This window comes from Octodon degus, unplaced genomic scaffold (genome assembly GCF_000260255.1).
Source record: "Octodon degus isolate 3935 unplaced genomic scaffold, OctDeg1.0 scaffold00044, whole genome shotgun sequence".
In the NCBI taxonomy this organism is placed as follows: Eukaryota; Metazoa; Chordata; class Mammalia; order Rodentia; family Octodontidae; genus Octodon; species Octodon degus.
This window is the reverse complement of record NW_004524620.1, coordinates 7,200,660-7,220,623: the sequence shown is the minus strand read 5'-3', so window position 1 is coordinate 7,220,623 and position 19,964 is coordinate 7,200,660. Positions and strand designations below refer to the sequence as shown.

The window sequence follows — 19,964 nt, the reverse complement described above, 5'->3', positions numbered from 1 at the left end:
ATTTCTACAAGCATGAGGTCCTTCTATACTTCATTTATATATTTTGAATACTATTACTAACTAATGCTCTTCTTTGAAATAGACAAAAATCGGGCCCTACAAGCAGCAGAGCGCTTGCAAGCCAAGCTCCGAGAACGTGGGGATATAGCAAATGAAGACAAACTAAGCCTTCTAAAGTCAGTGCTGCAGAGCCCACTCTTCAGTCAGATTCTGAGTCTGCAGGCCTCTGTACAGCAGTTGAAAGATCAGGTAGGACTTCACTGACTGATCCCACATTCCCCGCATGGGGTAGACCTTCTGAAGTAAGTCTGTGTTTTTCTAAAGTGTGTTTTTGGTACATGTTAATGAAGTCACTTAAATCACCAAATAAGACATTCAGATTCACTGTTGCATTTTTCCTCCAGTTATTTTTGTAGGGGTTGTTACTGTGTATTGTGGATGATATGACACTGTGTTGAAAGCTGTGTGGATGAGGAGGAATGATTTCCTACAAGAGACAGGGATAATAAAAATATGTTTGGGGTGAATGGCTGTAGGCTTGATGTCCATCATCACTAGGCTCATTGTTCAAGTGATCTTGCTCATTCACATTCAGACATTTAGTATACTTCCATGATTTCAAATAAGCCTGGATTTGCATGTGTAATCATGTGTGTAAGGAAGGGAAATTGCCTCTATTTTGACAGTAATAGAAATAATTACATTGTCATCAGTTAGAGGAATTGCAATTCTCACTTTCTTAAAAGAGTGTAAGTTGCAATTGCCTCCATGACAGCGTCAGATGGTGATCAACATTAGAACTTCTAAATGTAACAGTTTTTTTCCTCTAAAAATTACAAGCATTAAGAAGTTTGAACACATATATTAGAATTGAAATATATCCCAACGACAGAATGAAACTGAAGTAAAATGTTCTCTGAAATTACTTCATTTAATCAGTGTTTCTCAGATTTTAAAAATATTTTTAAAACAGTTCTTATTGTCACAAGGTTTGAAATCAGTCTAATTATGCCTTCATGTCAGTTCTCATTCTCATGTTTTTAGCATTAATTTAATTAATGGTTATGGATGAGTTGCTAGCAGATATTCTCCCTTAAAAGGTTACAATGAGACCTGATGGATAATTTCATAATTCAGTGAAAGAAGAGCTCCAATTAAAAACCTAAGCTGTGCCAAACACAAAGAACAAATAGTAGTATTAGAGGAACAATTTGCTTAGTATTACATAACATCTCAGTTTAGATATGTGTTTCTGTAGCCTTTCAACCTATCCCCCAAAAAAGTAATCAAGAAGAATCTTCGAAAGTACTTTTCTGTAGCGAATTGATGCTTGCAGTTTGAAAGTCACAATCATGAATTTATAGTGCTTTTTTTTAAAAAAAAAAGTATGTAGTTTTCTTCCATTTGTCCCTTTTGCAAATTACTCAAAGGACTGGTTTTCATTACTGATTTTCAGTATGGATTGGTAAGGTTTTGGAGAAACCAGCAGTCTAAATATAAGTGCAATTTTGATGTGGGAAGTGATTTTGTTTCTTTTAGATTGTAAAGAAGTTAAATATGTATTTTCTGCCTTATTGTACTCAGTGAAAATATGATTAGAATGAGAGGACAATTGAAACAAAGAACACCAGCAGATACTGTGTATCTAACTTGTGCTAGTTCCTGGGAGCTAGCCTCACGGGAAGGCAGGAATGCTTCTTTGGACTCTGTGACATTTTCTATATAGCTAAATCTCTGATTTATGAATGAGTTTGGTTGTAGGAGGAAGTTCTTAAATCGGAGTTATAAGTCCTGCAAAGTAAGTCTTATACTTTTGACACACCGCGTGCACACACACACACACACACACACACACACACACAATATGAAGCATTAAAAACCAAACACACAAAATATTGTAAATTTACAGTTGGTTACCGTATAGTGTGGTCCACTACAGTGCTATTGTAAATAAGCAAGTTTACAATTACTTTAAAATGGTAAGGAAGATATGGTGAGCTCATTCTACTATATGTTTGTAATGTGAGGCCCTTTCATACATGTCAAAGTTGGAAACTTGCGACTTGACAACTTGGGGATTTGCTAGTATTTGGGTCCTACAGAACTCAGACGAAGTCTACTTGGAAATCTGTGATGCATATTCATTAAACTTCCCATTCTGTGATTAATATAGCATGGTATTGTTTTATTAATAATGTATTTCGAGACTTCAGTTTTGATGTCTGTGAATTCTGTTGGCATTTTTTACATGTTGTTGAACTTTTGTCTCCTTAATCATTTTTCATATATGGGAGAAAACTAACACTTAAAATGTGCCAAGGGGGGGGGGCTGCCCATTAGCTCAGTTGTTTAAGTGCCTGCTTAAACAAAGCATTCAAGCTCAAGCTGCTGTGGTTCGAACCCAGATACTCATGGCAAAAAAGAAATACCTTAAAGGAATCTGCTGGCCTCCAAAAAAAAGAAAGAAAAAAGAAAAAATGGGGCCTGGGAAATGGCTCAGTGGAATAAGTGCTTCCCTGGCAAGCACAAGGGCCTGAGGTCAATCCCCGGTTCTGGAAAAAAAAAAAGAAAGAAAAATGTGCCAAGAGAACATGCAGTCCAGATCCTGTTTGTACCAGTGGCTCAGTGCTGTAAGTGGCTGATGTGTAACGAGAGAGCCAGACTAGGACTTCTTGGCTCCCGAGTACCATCCTTCTTTCATTTGGGCTCTGTGGCCTATCTTTTATTTTTAAGGTTAGAAACTTGATTGCTAGAGTTACGAGTTTCATATTGATAAATTCTCAAAGTTTCTGTGATTTTTCACTTCAGCGTCCATTCTTTATTAATTTAGTTCTGATTATTTTACCAGCTTTTTGTCCTCCTAATCATTAGAATAAAATTTCAAAAGCTGCATTATCTTTTGTTTAAACATTTAAATTAGTCTAGATTACATTGTGTTAGATTTATCAACTGCTAACTTCATAATCATAACTTAATAATTAATGCAATTAAGGAACACAGTTTGTTTCATACTTTTAAACTAGAGACTACCCAAATCTCAGCATTGGCTCGCCTTTATTGGCTACCTTATGCTCGAATTATGATTTCTAATGTATAATTTTATATGCAGAACAGTGCAAGCTACTGTTTCTGTCTTTTTGCATTCACTGGAAAGTTGGGCTTCTCCCTTGCCATCATTTTCTCATCTTCCTGAGAACCAAGGGGAGCACATAATTGAAATGCCACGGTACACGCAGCATACTGGAGAACACGATCATATTGTGCTTACTGACAGATGCTGACATGCCATGTTGAATTAAGCCTGCAATTTTTTTCCCTCAGATCTTTCTCATTACTTTTATTCAATAATGTTTAATTTTTGCAATGCTTCTTTAGTATTAAGACTGCCCTTAGAAATCAGACTGTTTCCCTTTGGCAAATTAAACACTTGACAGGTGTGTAACTGAGAGGGTAGAAAAGCTGTGCCCTGAAGGGATGTGCTATTTAAATATTGTCAAAAATATTAACAGGTCTGAGAGTATAATTGATGCCTCTGTTTAACTCTGTCACATTGTGTATTGTTCTAACCGCCAGCTAAAAGGATGTGTGCTATTAAACTTGAATAATCTCTAATAGCTCCTGTTCATTTCCTATTGTACCATCCCTGTTTTTAAGTGAGGAGAGTGAAAAAGAACTATGTCAATGATCTGTCAAATGCAAATTCTCAGGTAGTGTCCTCACTGTCACCTAGTCATCACAGCTATTACCTAAAGGGCTTACTGTGTATGCATGACAAAAATCCATCTATTGTGGGGGAAATAAACATGTTAGCAGTTTAATAATAAAAATGTGTCAGCCTTGAGGATATTGGATTTGCATATTTATTTTGCGTTTCTTAGTCCAGTACAGGTGGGATGCTCCCTTCCTAATTAATCTCCTAGCTTTATGAATTGATTGCAGGCACTAAATCAATCTTCTGATGGAGTGTTTTGTAAAATGCCCCCCATGTTATTTGTAGAAACAGTTAAATAAGATTATTAATTTTAATAGAAACTGAGGGCCAATATTTAGAAATTGAGATTGTTAAGATTATTTTTAAAGCTGTGGCAATACAGGAAAATTCTAAGATTTGAGAAATAATGTGGATATAAAAGATGCTTGTGTGGAATTTGAGCCCTCAGGGCACAGAATATTCAGGAGGTCTCTTCTTATCCATAATTCCCAGCTTTTTTGGAGTGTGACATTATATTATTTTATTGTTTGTTTATTAGTATTTCTTGGTTTCTAGTTCTTCACTTTCATTCAAAAAATATTTTGGCTTATCTACATTTCATATATATGTACAAGTCTTTGAACATTTATGTTACCTCTTTAACTAGAGAGATACTGGGTTAACAGAGAATCCAAATTGGAAATTACTTCTTAGTATTAATTTTTATTCTTGAGACACAGTCTTTGTGGTGTAATGTTTTTGTTATATTTTTCTATATTTGTAAATTCTACCTATTGACATGCCAAAGAAGACATTGAAACAACTTCTAATAGTGAAACATAATGGATAATGGGTATTTCAATTTTCAAGCTACTGACTGCAGGTGTAGATTAATGTTGGAACATTTGCCTGCCAAAAGTAGGAAGATAGAAAAAAGACAGCAAGGAAAAGAGAAAATACAACAAAGATTTTATTATGCATGACTATCGAAGACCTAGATATGAAAGAACTTTTGGTTACTACAGCTGAGTGTGTCATTTAATTTCAGCTTTGCAGGATCAGAGGTAAACAAAAAGAAACTTAGGGGTGCTATATTGTTCATTGTAAGACATTCAGTGAGTAAAATTTTCTTTTGGCAATGGCCAGGTTTTCACACAGATGCATTTAGGAAAGTTTCATTTTCATTTCTTAAGAAGCCTTTGTTGAACACCTAAAATCAATAAAAGTCTCAATAGTAAGATGCAGAACACAGGAAACCAGGAAGGATAATGGTTACAAAAGGAAGGAAGTACTTAACTTTCACTAGCAAGAAAATTCAGATTGGAGGAAACAAGATGGGTCATGAAATAATGCGTGAAAATTTATTGCAGCGATAAAGGAATAAATAAACAAATAAATGGAGAAATGTTTGGGCACAGAACAGCTGATTTTGACTGAGGATGATGTTGTGCTCTTCCCGCCCAAGAGACATGTAGCACTGTCTGGAGTCAGTTTTGATTGTCGTCCCTGGAATGCCACAGAGCTGTATTGGTGCATAGCAGGTGGGATTCGGGGATGTTGGTAGACATCGTTCAGTGTGTGGTATAGCCACCCACAGCAGAGCCTTAATGCGTGGTAATGTCTGCAGTGCTGATCTGAGAAACAGGGCTGGGGAGCCGCATGTAGACCAGTGCTGTCAGCGCGGTTAGGTTCTGTGTGGGGTGTTGCTCTGAAAGAAACTGCTGTGAGATTGTGAAGATTTATCCAGGTAAAGATTTTCTTTGTTTTTATTTTTCAGTTTTGATCTATTTTAGTCACCTTTGTAGGAAATTATGTACACTTTACCTTCTAACCTTTCTATTAAATACAGTATTTTAGTATTATTTACATTTCTACATTTTTAATATAATAAACATAACAGAACTTAAGGTAAGGGTATGAAAAGCATACTGGTAAGTAGCACTTTTGATTATAATTGTAAAATATATGCATTGTCCCTCAAAGCAATGTTTCTTTCATCTTCCCACCACTAAGATTAAAACATCAGGGCCTAATTAATGGTGGTTCTTCTACTGATGAACATGTGAGATAATGTCCATAACCTACATTCTGTGTCGTGTACTTTTTCTGATGTTTGATTATAAGCAGTGGCAGATTTTAGAAAATTTGACAGGTAGCCATATATACTTTGAAGGGTCAATTTGATATCTGCAGGAAGTGAAGAATGTTAGTTGGGATTAACATCGGCCTGAGGCAAAACTGGAAAGTCAGATCCGCAGGTACAGACTTCTAAGCTGTTAAATCAGCTTTGTGCTTAGAATGGGAAGGCATGTTCTTTTTAAGTGGTAGCATCAGCAGCTGTTTTTTTTTTCAATCATGTATGTATGTATGTATGTATGCATGTATGTATTTGATACAGGTATGCAGCTCACAGCTCGTAGTGATCCTACTGTCTCAGCCTTCCCAGCACTGGGATTATAGGTGTGTGCCACCATGCTCGGTTTTGGTGGCCAGCTAAGCATGGGGCTGCCATGGCATGCAGTACCGGGGATCCAACCTGGGTCCTTGAGCTTGCCAGGCAGGTGCTTAGACCGCTGAGCTGTATCTCTGGCCCTCTGATGTTCTCTTATATTTATCATTTTTAGATTGATAGAAAGATCAGAAATATTAGTAATTTAATGCTTTTTTCCTGTGTTTTAATTTTGATAATCGGAAAGATACTATTTTGTGTGATTTATATTTTAAAGACCAGAGATGCCTGTGTTTCTTCAGCTTTATTACTTCACAAATAACTGAAGGGTGACGACTCTTTTTGCCTTGTAACTTGGGAAAGAAATGAGGATGCTTCACCTGAAGGTTTGCCGTCTGTGGACAGGAAATGACCACTGTCTTCCAGACTGTCTGGGTTAAATTATGATTTGGGGTTGGGAGGAGGGAGGACAGAAAGAAAGTAAAAGTGCCTTGGTCTTATTAATGGAAATTATCTTGAAATATAGTAGAATTATTCCCAATGGATGTTGCTTATAAGAATGAAAAAAAAGATTTTTCTTACCTCTCGAATTTTTTTTTATGATACAGCATTACTCCTGAAATAATTTTACACTCAAGAGGAAAATATCTTTTGTTCTTGAGACTGTAATATGCATTATCTAGGACAAAGTAAGAGAGGAATAATTCTTATGTTTTCACATTTATCATGAAGTTTATTTACTGTAGGAATTTTGAATACTTTACTTTTGGTACAATAACAGCTTTTAAATGTTCCTTTAAGTAAAAGTTTGTAAATATAGAACCATTGAATGGACTAAAATTCTTTTATTTTTTTCTGGGCAAGAAGGCACTGTTCAAGCTTTTTATACAGTGCTGGATTAAAATACAGTACCATCTTGCTATTGGGTATGCATGTGTGTCTGAAACGACAAGTGGTGCTAATTGTATGGTATATTTATAACAAAGTTAAATAGTCTTTGAAGAAGAAAGAAATTTAAAAAAAACATGACATTTACTGGTTATAACTTAAATGAATTCTTTTTTCAAACCAAGAATTTAAGAGCAGTAGATCTAGTGGGTAGTTTTACATTTGAAGTTGTAGCAACAACAACTATCTTTAAGAAACACTACGTGCTCTGGACTTGGTCTCATTTAACTAGTCTATTAGCTATATAATGTGGGGGGTGTTGTCCTCATTATTTCCAATGTGGAAATTGGGGCTTAGAGAGTTCATGCAATTTAAACCTATTGCCAAAGTTTGGAGAAGAATTCATGACTTTGATCTTAAAGCCAGTGCTTTACTTATTTTTAATTTATACCATTTCAAAACACTCAGTTATCTACATAAAAGCACAAGTGAAATGAAAATGAATAAAAGTAAAACAGTTAATGGCCCTCCTAAAGACAAATGCATGTAAATGTTTTATAATCTGAAAATCCTTAAGATTTTCCATTTCTCTAAATTTATTCCCCCAATTTTAATCAGTCTTCTTAACCAGACTTTGTTCCTGATTTTGTTTATAATTATGCTAGATTTTAATGGTATATTAAATGAATTGGGTAAAGATAATAGTAGAATAGAGAGTGTATCAAAATAACAGCTATCCTCATGTACCGATTCTTACTTCTTTGTAGAGTTTATTTTATTATTTTTTGTTTTACATTGTGAACAGTGAATTACTTTTATTTATCTTCTTGAAATGTGAGAGTGCTAGGAATAACACTGAAAAAATCCCAATGTCATTTGTCTATATGTTCAGTGTTTAAACTGCTGTTTTGCTTGGCATTTTAAATGGATGGATTTACTTAATTTTTATATTTTTCTCAAATTTCAGCATACTTTGATAAGAGTATTATTTTTGGTCAAGCTACATTCCTTGAATTTCCTTCTCTTGGAAGTTTGACTAAGCAAACAGAATTGTTGAATTTAAATAAAGAAAAGATATTCTGTAAATATGCATAAACACACATGCCTAAGTGTGGTGTATAGGCTGTGTTCTGCTTGCCATTTGTTCTTAACTTGCATAAAAGCGAGCTCAGAGCTCATCATATTTCAGGTTTCAAGTTCATTTATTTACTTGGAGGTAAAATTCGTGCTGCGTTCATTTGTGAGTCCCTTACACGGAACTTTACTCAAGCTAAAGAAAATGATTGCTTAATGAATGTGTCTGTGTATTCTTAAACATTAAACAGTGGTGGTCATTAAATATTTATCATTTCTTGCCAGACAATTTTTAACATACTAGGTTAACCAAATAGCTACAGTTACTTTGGAGACTCTACACTTTTTTGTTAGAAACTATATTGAAAAACTGTACCACCCGTCATCGGCATCATCGTGTGCTGCTTCTTACATGTGGCAGGAGCTACTCCAGTTGCTGTTGCTCACTTTATCCCTGCAGTGCCGTTGTAAGGGAGCTAGCTCATGGTTTTTCCATTTTTCAGATAGGGAAGTGGAGGCAGAGAGAGATTATATGCAGAACTATTATTTTGTGCCAGGAAGGCTGCTACCAGGGTCCACACCACAATTATAGGGATGTATTAATTTTAAACACCATACTGAACATAATTTAAGGTTTCAAGACTTCTTTTTTTTTTTTTTTTGGTGGAAGGAGGGATTGAACTCAGGCTTGTGCTTGCCAGGGAAGCACTTATTTTACTGGCTATCTCTTGGCCCCTTCAGGGCTTCCTATGATTATTTTGTCTCGATCGGGACTGTATGGTTTGGTAGTATTCAGAGAGAGAGAGAGAGAGAGAGAGAGAGAGAGAGAGAGAGAGAGAGAGAGAGATCCCAATTTTTTTGTTACTGATGTTTTTGATGGATAATTTTTAATTTTAGGATGAATATATCTTATGTATCGTCTGATAAATCTGTCATTTCACTTTATCTATAAAATATGAACTAAATAACATGGGTCTTAGAGGGGAAACATAAGCCCAATGTTTTATGTACTTAATAACTATTGGTTTTCTTTCTTTTGCTCCTTTCACTAATTGAAATTTAATATTCTAAAGCAAGTTTTTAAACACCTTAGTCTCACGACCAGGACTGCAAAGAGCTTTTATGTGGTGCATCCACCAATAAATACTATGTTAGAAACTGAAATTGAGAAATGATTTAAATATTAAATCACTTAAAATAATTATAGTATTACATGTTTAAAATAAAAGTTTTAATTAAAAAACTGGGTTTTTTGTCTCTATGTTTAATTGGGTTTGTAGTTTTATTTTTTTAATTTTTTATTCATTTTAATGAGGAAAAAAGCTATGAAGCAGTTTCAAAACAGGATAGTAGGACAGTTACAATAATTAGTACATTGCATATTGTTGTCTTTGTAGTAGTTATTCAGATGACAAAGTGCACACATGATGTCTTGTCTAATTAATATTGGTACAAACCTTTCTTCTCATAGAAGGTAGCTGTATATCTATCCTAACTATTTTGTATATACATATATATTTTTCTACTACAAAATGGTCCTTTATTTATTTCCCCCTTTTTTGTTTTGTCAAAGATGGGTATGCCATTGTTGTTAGAGAAGCTGTATTGGGAGAAGTCTTTAAAGAATCTTTTCATACTTGATGCCAGTTCAAATATTGTAGGTACGTGAATTCAGCAAAATAACCCAATATAGTCCAACAATCCATAATAGTAGTGGGTTATCAGTAGAACTGACAATTGCCAGAAGTTTCTGATTTGAGCCTTTTACATCTCACCGTATTAATATGGTTTTACTTTTATACCTCGTGGTTATACTTTTCTTCTGGATGGTTAAGACCAAATTAAAGCAAGACCTATGTAAGTAAAAATGTACCTTTTGTATCTGACAAGGTCAATCAAATCCCTTTTAGGTGAAGTATATGGAAAAAATTGTGGCCTCACACAGATGTGCAAACTGGAAAGGGAGTTTAGCTTTTTCAGATAATTGTGGATATCTTTCTTTGATAGTACATAAAAATGTATGGTGGTTTCTTAAAGGTTTTCTAAAATATGGAACCTTAAATCAAGTCCATGGTTATTCTGTAGTCTCTTACAATAAAAATCTATTGTTGTACTTTGCTCTTTAATTTTTTTCTTTTACCCAGGCATAATTTTATTTATTTATTATTATTTTTTTTTATTTTTTGCTGGAACCAGGGATTGAACTCAGGCCCTTGTGCTTGCCAGGCAAGTACTTATTCTACTGAGCTATCTCCCTGTCCCCCAAGGCATAATTTTAAAACATGTTGGCCATTTGGGAAATGTGCAAAATGGTAAAATCAAACATTTGATTATGTAATATCAAAAAATCTCACTTGCTAATATCACTTAAAATCTTATCAACAAAATCTTTAAAATATAGAGAAATGTGAAGCTCATGGTGGTGGATCCAAAATTATGACTTTTGTTTGAAAGCTCAAATTATATTAGTGGCAATAGTTACCATCAGCTGTTTTCCTTTAATTGGCATTCTTATGTTCTGAAGAAATGTCTTTTTAATATGCATAATCACAATTTGATTTTTACTTGTTTTTCTCAACTACAATATGCATAAAAAGTGGCTAGTTCAGCTTATAACTAAAAATTAGTGCTTTTTCTTGAGACTATCATTGTAGTTTTCTTTTGCTTTATATTTACCATTTCAAAATAGAGAATACTGAAAGACATGCTCTCAGAGGTGAAGGTAATAAAATTTACAGTTTCTAATATTTCATCAGGAACTTTTAAAAGTGATTTAAGTGGTGGAGAAGTAGACTTATTCTTGATGAGAGGAACTGAAAAGAATTTGCGCTGTTCTTTCAACTTACCATAGATAACACCTATCTATCCCCATAAAAAATAAATAAAATATAACTATATCTTCAATAAAACATCAAACAAATTTAAAAAAGAATTCATCATTTTTTAAATTGGAATCTCAGGGAATGGGGTAAAGCTTTTTGAGATTTTACTTCATGGTAGGTAGGATCTAAAGGTTTTTTTAGATTATAAACTTAAATTTTCTTCTTATAACAATAGTGGGTTTGAAACAAAAGTATGCCTTACTTGAAAGTCATTTTCCAACAATTATACAAATGTTCATATATATTTTATGAAATTGGGGCATGTATTAATCTTCTCACAAATACTTCTAAAAGCTTTAGTGTCATTTAGGCCTTCTTTAAACAAATAATTTATAAAGTACACACAGACTACTATGTATTAAGTCTGCCTGAGCACGCATTTTAGTGCACTGTGCCTGGTGGATTGAATTTAGTAAGTCTTTTATTTGTATGGAGTTTCAGGAATGACTAAAATCTACCATTTTGAGTAAATACTAAAATGTTATAAAATAACATAACCTGTTAAGTTCCCAATTGACAACATTGCATGAAAATACAAAGATTTGTACTTGATGTTGTTGTTGGGTACTTTACTCATCATCCATATATGCCTTCATAAATATCTAAAAGAAAAAGTCAAGAGTCTTACCACCTCTTGAATTCATTTCCTTCTTCAAGCTTAAGTGTTCTTTACCTTCCATGTTGATTTTCATGGCTGGTAATTTATCCATTTTAGCATACAGATTTTTAAGACAAATATGCCATTGACACACAGCACTTATACCTAAATAGGGACAGGTGCAGAGACTTTATATTTTGATTACTGAGAACAACTCCTTAAACATTCTTAGATATGAAATTTACTTTCTAAATTGAGTACTCCTTTTATTTTTTTAATTTACCAGCCAATTCTAGTTAAAGGCTGCTTTAAGAATATCTACAAAATACAGGTTCTAAACCACTATCTGCCTTGTTATTTGAGAATTCACAGCCATGAGAGAAAGTTATCCTAAGTTAGTAACTGTGTGAACCAACCCTCTTATAGGACAATGGAACGCATTTTGTCACTTAATTGCTGTCCTCATAACCTACATCCCAGTGTCTTTGACAATGTAGATGTGGAGTAAATACTTGAATGAATAAAAAGTGTCAAATATAAAATTCTGTTTATTATATGGAAAGATGTTGTTGTCCTTTCTTACAACCTACAGCTCCATTTTGTATTTCATTTAGTTTAGGAACTATGAGTTACTGTATGTCCAAAAGTCTTGTCACATTAAGCTAATCCCCTTTGAGCGTGCAATTCAATTTCTTTAATTAGCTTTTAAAATAAGGATCATTAAGTCAGAGTGCCACCATCAATTACTGTGCGAGAGTTTGCCTGTTCAATAATGCATCAGAGCTGTACACTTAGCAGTGTTTCTCTGAAAAATTTATGGAAAAGGAGATCTACCCAAGGTTCCAAACGCGAATGGAGTCTTGTTGGCTCACTCTTTTTTCTGGCAGTAGCCCCTGTTTTAGGTGTGTATTGATTTCATGGAGCACTCTCAGCACCCTGTTGGTCCTTGAATTTTATATTTGGGATCAGTTCCAGAGAGTGCTGTACAGCATTTTGTGAAATCACAGGAAAATAAGCACATTTCTTCTTCTGTGAGAAGAAAGACAAGGTTCAGGGTTTTTTAAAGCTGCATTTCTAAGAGGTGCACCTGTTACGGCAGATTCTGCAGAGCTCCTTTTTGTCTTACTTGTCATTATGCTAATGGTAACAAGTAACCCAAAACCCTAATAATGTCATTTATAATTTTTTTTTAAAAATGCTAAAGATAGAGTTACAAAAGCAATGGCTATTTTTTTCCTGCTTAGTTCAAGATAGCATTTATTTTAACTTTTAAATTATAGAAGTATATTAAATGTATATAATAAGAATTTGAGTTATTTTTATTGTTAAACATTCAGACTAAGTAAAAATAATAGAACTATAAATAATTTTTTATAATATACAAGCTTTTTTAGGAAATTAACTTTGATTATTTTTGTAGGTAGATGTTCAAGTACTACTGAAAAGGTTTTTGGCCACTGTATCTGCCTAAGTAGGTGCTGTAATTCACTGAGCTATTATGCCAGCTCTCATATATTTCAATGGTTAAAATACTTAAGACGTTGACCTCTTATACTCTTGACTATAGTTTTGGAATAAAATTGATTTTATAGGGTTAATTCTTATAATTTTAAAAATGAAAATTATTTATAACTTTAAAATCTATTTTTTAGTCTTATAAAAGTATAGTATAATGTATTATAATAAAAGGTACAAAGTAGCATAATATAGTGCTTGTTTTTTTCTTATATTTTTATATGCAGTTGAATAATTAAAAGCTTTAAAAATTCGTGTTAAGGGGTGGGGCTATAGCTCAGTGGCTTAAGTGCCTGACTGGGAATCATGAGGTCTTGAGTTCCATCCCTGGTACCCGCGCCCCCCCAAAAAAAAAGAAAAAAAAAAAAGAAAAAGTATGGCTTTGGGACAAAAATGTATGGGTGCCACAGAGGTTAAAACACATTTGCTAAGGATTTGTCTTCACCTGAACATTTTGTTAAGGGCTCCGTTCTGAAGGTGTATGTTTGCGAATCCATGTCAGTTGTGTTTGGGGTCATCTATCTCAGTCATATACCAACCTTACTTTCACATAACCAGTTTCTGTATTTTCCTTCATGTAAGTGTACATACCTGGTTATGGAACTTAAATTCATAATTGCAAACAGAAGTGATGGCTTGATATATAGACGCTGTTGTTGCTGCCTCTTCTCTTTAAGAGAAGTGTTTTTATGCCGTAACATTAGAAACCTTAGACAAACACTTCCAGGCAGGCAAGATGGCTGTAGCCATGCAATTCTCATGTGTGACTATGGGGAAAAAGCTGAAAAAGTCCCTGAAAAAGAAGAAGATGAAGATAGTGGCTAGGGCTGTGGCCTCAGAGCTGGACAGTGTGGTCCGAGAGGCTTTGGACAGCAGAGGTTCTGGAGGCAGCCACGGGCTCTCTGATGATGAAGCAGTGGAAGCAGACAACAAGAAGGATGCTGAACCCCGTGACAAAGAAAAGGTGCCAGGACTAATGCAGGCTGGGCAGAGAAAATATTTTCTTCCTTAGCAAGAAAATACCCAGAGCACGTCCACCATTCTCATCAAAAACAAAGAGCTGGAAAAGGAAAAAGAGAGGCTGAAGCAAGAAAACTAGAGAAAAGAAAACAGCTTGATGAGAAGCAAGAGTGACAAATGATGTGTAGAGCCAAGCCTGATGCTATCCAAGACAAAGATTCAGAGAAGAATCTTCAGAGAATTGCAATGAGGGCTGTTGTGCATTTATTCAGTGCTGTTCAGAAACATCAGAAGAACGTGGACGAGAAGGTTGGAGGGGCTGGAGGCTCTGCTGGACAGCATTCTAAGTTGGTGTCAAGTGTTTCCAAGAGAGATTTCATCAGTGTTCTCAGAGGAATGGATGGAACTACAAGTGAGAAAAGTTCATTGGAAAAGGACCCAGAAACCAAGCAGACTGAAGTGAAATCAGCAGAGGGGCCAGGCTGGAGCATCCTGTGGGACAATTTCATGCTGGGGACCTCCATGAAGGATTGGGACAAGGAGAGCGATGGCCCCAACAGCAGCAGCGCAGGACCTGCAAGTGACTGAGGCCTACAGCAGTGATGCTGTGGACGGGTTGGAGCGGAGGAACTGTGAGGATCTGCAAGCCAGAGAGTGGCCCACCTTGATGCACCCTCTTTTCATGTACATTTTCTCCAATTAACATGTTTTCAGCGCTTATATAGTTGTTTTTCCTCCAGACAATTGTAAAAAGAAATATTTTTGTTCGACCAGTAGGATTTTCATTTTGCTGGGGTCCTGGCATGTTGACATGTCCTGACCATAGACATTGATATAGTTTTAGTATCACTGTTGTTTTAAGAATTAAAATGAATTATTTGAAGTTAATATTTTTCTACCTTCTGGCTCAGAGAGGTATGTCTGTAGGTTGTTGAAATAATTGGTATCATTTTGTTTGTTTGGTTTGATAAACTGTTGAGAAAACCTATGTAATAAAGTTTTAACTTATAGTTAAAAAAAGGAAGCCCTAGGCTCTGTGCTCTAATTATGTCTTATTTTGCCCATGTTAATATAGCTAAGGAATAACATACAGTACAGGAAGCACTGGATAGCTTGTAGAATTTTTACAAGTTAAATATACATATGTAGCCATTACCTAAGTTAAGATAAAAAAGTTACCAACACTCTATAATACTTTCTTGTTCCCATCTTACATAGATTTAACCTTTTTCTCAAGGATTCAATATTTTGACTTTCATCTTATAGATAAGTATTTCAACTTTTTTTAAAAATAGTATTGAGTATATGTTTATGCTCTGTGATCTCACTATGTAGTTCAGACTGGCCTTAAAGTCAGTATGTAGTCCAGGGAGTCTTGAACTCATAGTAATCCTCCTGCCTCAGCCTCCTAAGTGGTGGGATACCAAGTGTGCATTACCATCCCTGGACTATATACTGAGTTTAAGGCCAGTCTGAACTATACAGTGAGACCCTGTGTCAAACAGAAAAGAAAACAAAAAACAACACAAGGTGAAGTAGGTGAGCACAGAGTTTTCATGTGTGTGTAGCTGTGTAGATTTGTAAAAATGTTGCATTGTGTGAATAAACAGAATATATTTGCCCTCTTGTGTAGATTGCATTTTATCCAGTTCTTGTCATGAAGTTGCTGTGAACATTTGAGTGCCTGTCTTTCAGTTTCCATCCATGTACATTTGACATAGAAATAAAATTTCTCGGACTTCAAGGACATGCTGGTTGAGTGAGTATCCCTTCTCCAAAATACTTGTGATAGAGTGTTTTAGATTTTGAATTTTTGGTTTTGGATTTTTAGATTATTTTTACACATATAATGAGATATCTTGGGGACAATAGTTGCATCTAAACACAAAATTCATTTATGTTTCTTACTATATTCCATATTCACATAGCCTTAAAGTAAACTCACACATTAGTTTAAGTCCTCTTGCTCCTATATTTTGAGTAAAGCTGGCACGTGAGGCCAGGTTTGGTTTTCCACTTGGAGCATTGTGTTAGGGTTCAAAATGTTTTTGGCTTTGGAGTATTTCACATTTTGGATTTTCAGATTAAGGATCCTCAACACATACTCATCCTTTGTAGATTCTGCCAGACTTCTCTGAAGTGGTAGGGGGCTGCTTCCTCACTACATGTAATTCACTTTATTGCTTATACCTGGTACATCTGGAGCTTTAAACGTGTTCTTTACAGTTGTAGCCATTGTTCTAGTACCATATTATTCTAATTTGCATTTCTCTTTTGGCTAATTCTATTAAGTACTTTTAATAAGATGATTATTTGGATATTTTAGTTTGTGAAGTTCTTGTTTGCATATTGGTTTGTTAGTTTTCCTGATTAGCAAGCATTCTTTCAATATTCTGAATATAACTTTTTGTTGGAAGTATGTCTTCTGGTTTTTAAAATTGTTTTTCTTCCAATATTTGCTGTTGAGAAGTTGTGATGAGATTCATTGTGGGGAGAAATTGGTGCATCTGCATAGCACATCTTAACTTTTACTCCTTCTTCCTCTCCCTCCATCTTCCCCTTTAACTTTTGACTCCCATCCCACTTGCAAAAGATGATCCTCTTTTCTCCCACTTTGTGCTTTGATTTTTTTACTCATTTAATTCTGTCTTTTAATAACAAGATGGTTAGGGCTAGCTAGATAGCTTAGTGGACTAAGGCGCTTGCTTTGGTAGAGCACGGTGGCCCCGGGGTTGCATCCCCAGTGTGTTGTGCCAGCCCTCAGGCAGCCACTGACACGGCGCAATGGCGCGTGCCTGTAATCCAGGCGTTTGGGAGACTGAAACAGGAGGATCACTACGAGTCTGATCTATGTAGTGAGACCCTGTAGACCCTGTACTAAACTCATAAAATAATAATAATAATAATAATAATAATAATAATAGGATTTTAAAAATTTTATAAAAGGCCAATATTTCAAGTTTTGCTTTGGATATTGCTTTGCTTTGTCCTACCTAAAAAATCTTTGACTTATTCCATGAATATAGAAATTTTCTATGGTAGGCTTTATTGTTTGCTTTCTAAATTATGAATATGGTGTGAGACATGAAGTATTTGCATGTTTGTTTATAATTTCTCATAAGTGTCCATTTGACCTAGAAAATTTATTGAAAAGCCTATCATTTCACTTTTATATTTACAACCATTTATATTGTAAATCAAATGGTTCTGTTATATATAGTTCTGTTCCCTAATTCTGTCTTGTTTTCAGTACGAATTCATTTATTAATAGTTTATCTGCATTCACTTGAGTTTTCATTGTTTACATGTATGTGGTCTGCAAGTATTATAGTTTTTATTTCTTTGATTTTTATACTTATTTCTTTAACTTTTATTTCCTTTCCTTGCTTTATTGTACTACTTGGAACCTTGGATTCAGTATCGAACAGCAGTGGTGATAGCATGAGCTTTATCCATTATTTGTTTCTAACTTTTTGAATTGGTTACATTTATATTTATTCTAATATAGGGGATTAAACTAAAATCAAATCTTGTATTTCTAGAATATCCATAATCATTGTCCTGTCCACATATTTTGGGTTTAGTGCCCTAATACTTGCTTAATATTTTTGTATCTGTGTTCAGGGAAGGTTGTTCAACAGATTTCTGGTTTAATAATATCCTTGTTAAGTTTGGTATTAAAGTTATGCTGGCATGAAGTAAAACAGCAGGGAGCTATTAAGTGCTTTTTTCAGTCCCCCTCTCCCCCCCTCCTTTCCCCTCCTCTCCCCTCCTGGTCCCTCTCCGCCCCTCACTTGCTCCCCTTTCCCTCTCTTCCCCCTCCCCTTCACTCCTCTCCCTCTCACTTCCCCCTCCCATCCACTCCTCTCTCCTTCTCTTCCCTTTACTTGCTCTCACTTTTTTCTCTCCTCTTCTATTTGCCTCTTTCCCCTCATCCCTTCCCTCCTCTAAATCCTCTCTGCATTCTTTTTCATTTTCTTTCTTTCTTACGGACAATTAGTGTTAATTAAATGAAAAGAATTAGGTTGGAAGAATTTGCCAGTAAAACCATCTGGACTCTAGTTCAGTTTGGTTTGGTTTAGTTTGGTTTGGGGGAGGAAGATTCTTTTTTCTTTTTCTGGGGGGGGGAGGAGGAAGATTCTTAATGGATTCAGTTTCAGGGAGATATAAAGCTGTTGACAGTTGGGTAAATTTTTTCTTAAGGTACAACATACAACTTCATTTTTCGCAAAGAAATATCACACACTTGCAGAACCTAATTATGTTTCATTTTTCATTTTTACTATTGGAAATTTATGACTTCTGGTTTCGTAGAATGTCTTCAATTTTTCTTTTGTCATTTTTCTGTGATATATGTTAATTTTCTTCATTTTCTGCATTTATTGTTTCATCTTAGCTTATTGAAATGGTTGTATCACTCTGTGACTTTTTTCTTTTTCCCCTAAACTAGTAATTACGTGTGTAAGTTTTCTTTTTTTAAAAGAATATAAAACTATTTATTGACCACTGCTCACCATTATTTACAATAAAGTAAACAGTATACATTAGGATAGCATTCTGACTACCACAAACTTGTTTTCTTGGCTTCTGCTGAAAATAGTAACCTGAATACTGAAAAGATTGAGCCTACATGTAAGGAACCAGTTGGGGTCAAGAAAAACATGCAAGTCAGTAGTTTAGATTATAAGCTTGTCCACTCATTTAATCTGGGTCCTAAACTGTGAACACCGCCAGCCTCCCAGGAGGTTCCCATGAGCCAAGTCAGGACATACATGAATCCTGACTTTGGAGTGCAGATTTCAGCTTGCTGTGAAATAGTGGGTCTTGAGGAGTTTTTAATGTTCCCTTGTTAAGTCTTCCTTAGCAAATTCAAACAAACCAAGTGTTGACTTGCTACCTTATTCAGATAGGGAAGTTGTTGGTGGAGATAAGAATTTTTTTTTTTTCTCTCTCTTTTTGAGACAAGGTCTCACTGTGAAGTTCAGGCTGACCTTGCACTCACTTTGTAGCCCAGGCTGGTCTTGAACTCCCAAGATCCTTTTGCTTCAGCCTCCCAAGTGATGGGATTGTAGGTGTGCTCCCCTATGCCCAGCTAGATAAGTCTTTTTTTTGGGGGTGGGGGAATTTTGGAAGTAAATTGCATTTTTGTGACTAAAGACAGATACAGATTCTGATATGGCTGCTTTGAAAATACCTACTTTAAACTGTCCAATTAACCACAAAACCATCTATTTAACTTAAAAGATTATGGCTTCAGGAAAACTTTCTATTTAACTGGAAGTGATTTCTTAGGTTGCTCTGAATGATGGCATCTGAAACATGAGGTTATCACCCATAGTTTTTGTTTTGGCGAATGTTAAAAACAAAACTCGAGCCGGAGAGATGGCTAAGTGGAATAAGCACCTCCCTGGCAAGTGCAAGGGCCTGAGTTCAATCCCTGGTTCAGCCAAAAACCAAAAAAATAAATAGATAAATAAAATAAAAATAAAAACAAAACTAAAGCCACTTACATAAGAGTTTTATTTATGCATACAAAAAACTCTGAATGGTCCTTAAGGATATGAGCTAAAACATGAGTTCTGAATTGAATTATGGGAATTCCCCCCAACATTTAGAGAAGCAGAGGAAATGTATCAAGCTACCAAATGCTCTTTTCTGATAAAGGAAGCAACTACAAAAGTTTATTTTATCAAAGTAACCAGTGCTATAGATGCAAAACAAATAAATGCCAACAACTCCCCCAAATACTACTTTCAAAACTGACGTATTAAACTTGATAACTTGATTTTCATTAGGATGTTCTTTTCCCAACACTAGTGCATTGAAACCAAGATATATATATATATATATATATATATATATATATATATGATGTAAGTTATTGAGCTTCATCTTCTGGACAAAAAT

At 35.0% G+C, this 19,964-nt stretch overlaps 1 protein-coding gene and 1 pseudogene across 4 annotated transcripts in view; both read left to right on the top strand.

The window, feature by feature from the left end:
* The window catches only part of Mpdz (multiple PDZ domain crumbs cell polarity complex component), a 178,128-nt gene that overhangs the window by 25,021 nt on the left and 133,143 nt on the right, over nt 1–19,964 (top strand). For all 4 annotated transcript variants that reach the window (XM_023715824.1, XM_023715825.1, XM_023715823.1 and 1 more), the window contains exon 3: nt 83–249. In XM_023715824.1, coding sequence (XP_023571592.1) covers nt 83–249 — 167 coding nt within the window. The remainder of the gene's footprint in view (nt 1–82; nt 250–19,964) is intronic.
* Nucleotides 13,834–14,645, top strand: LOC105742245 (annotated as a pseudogene).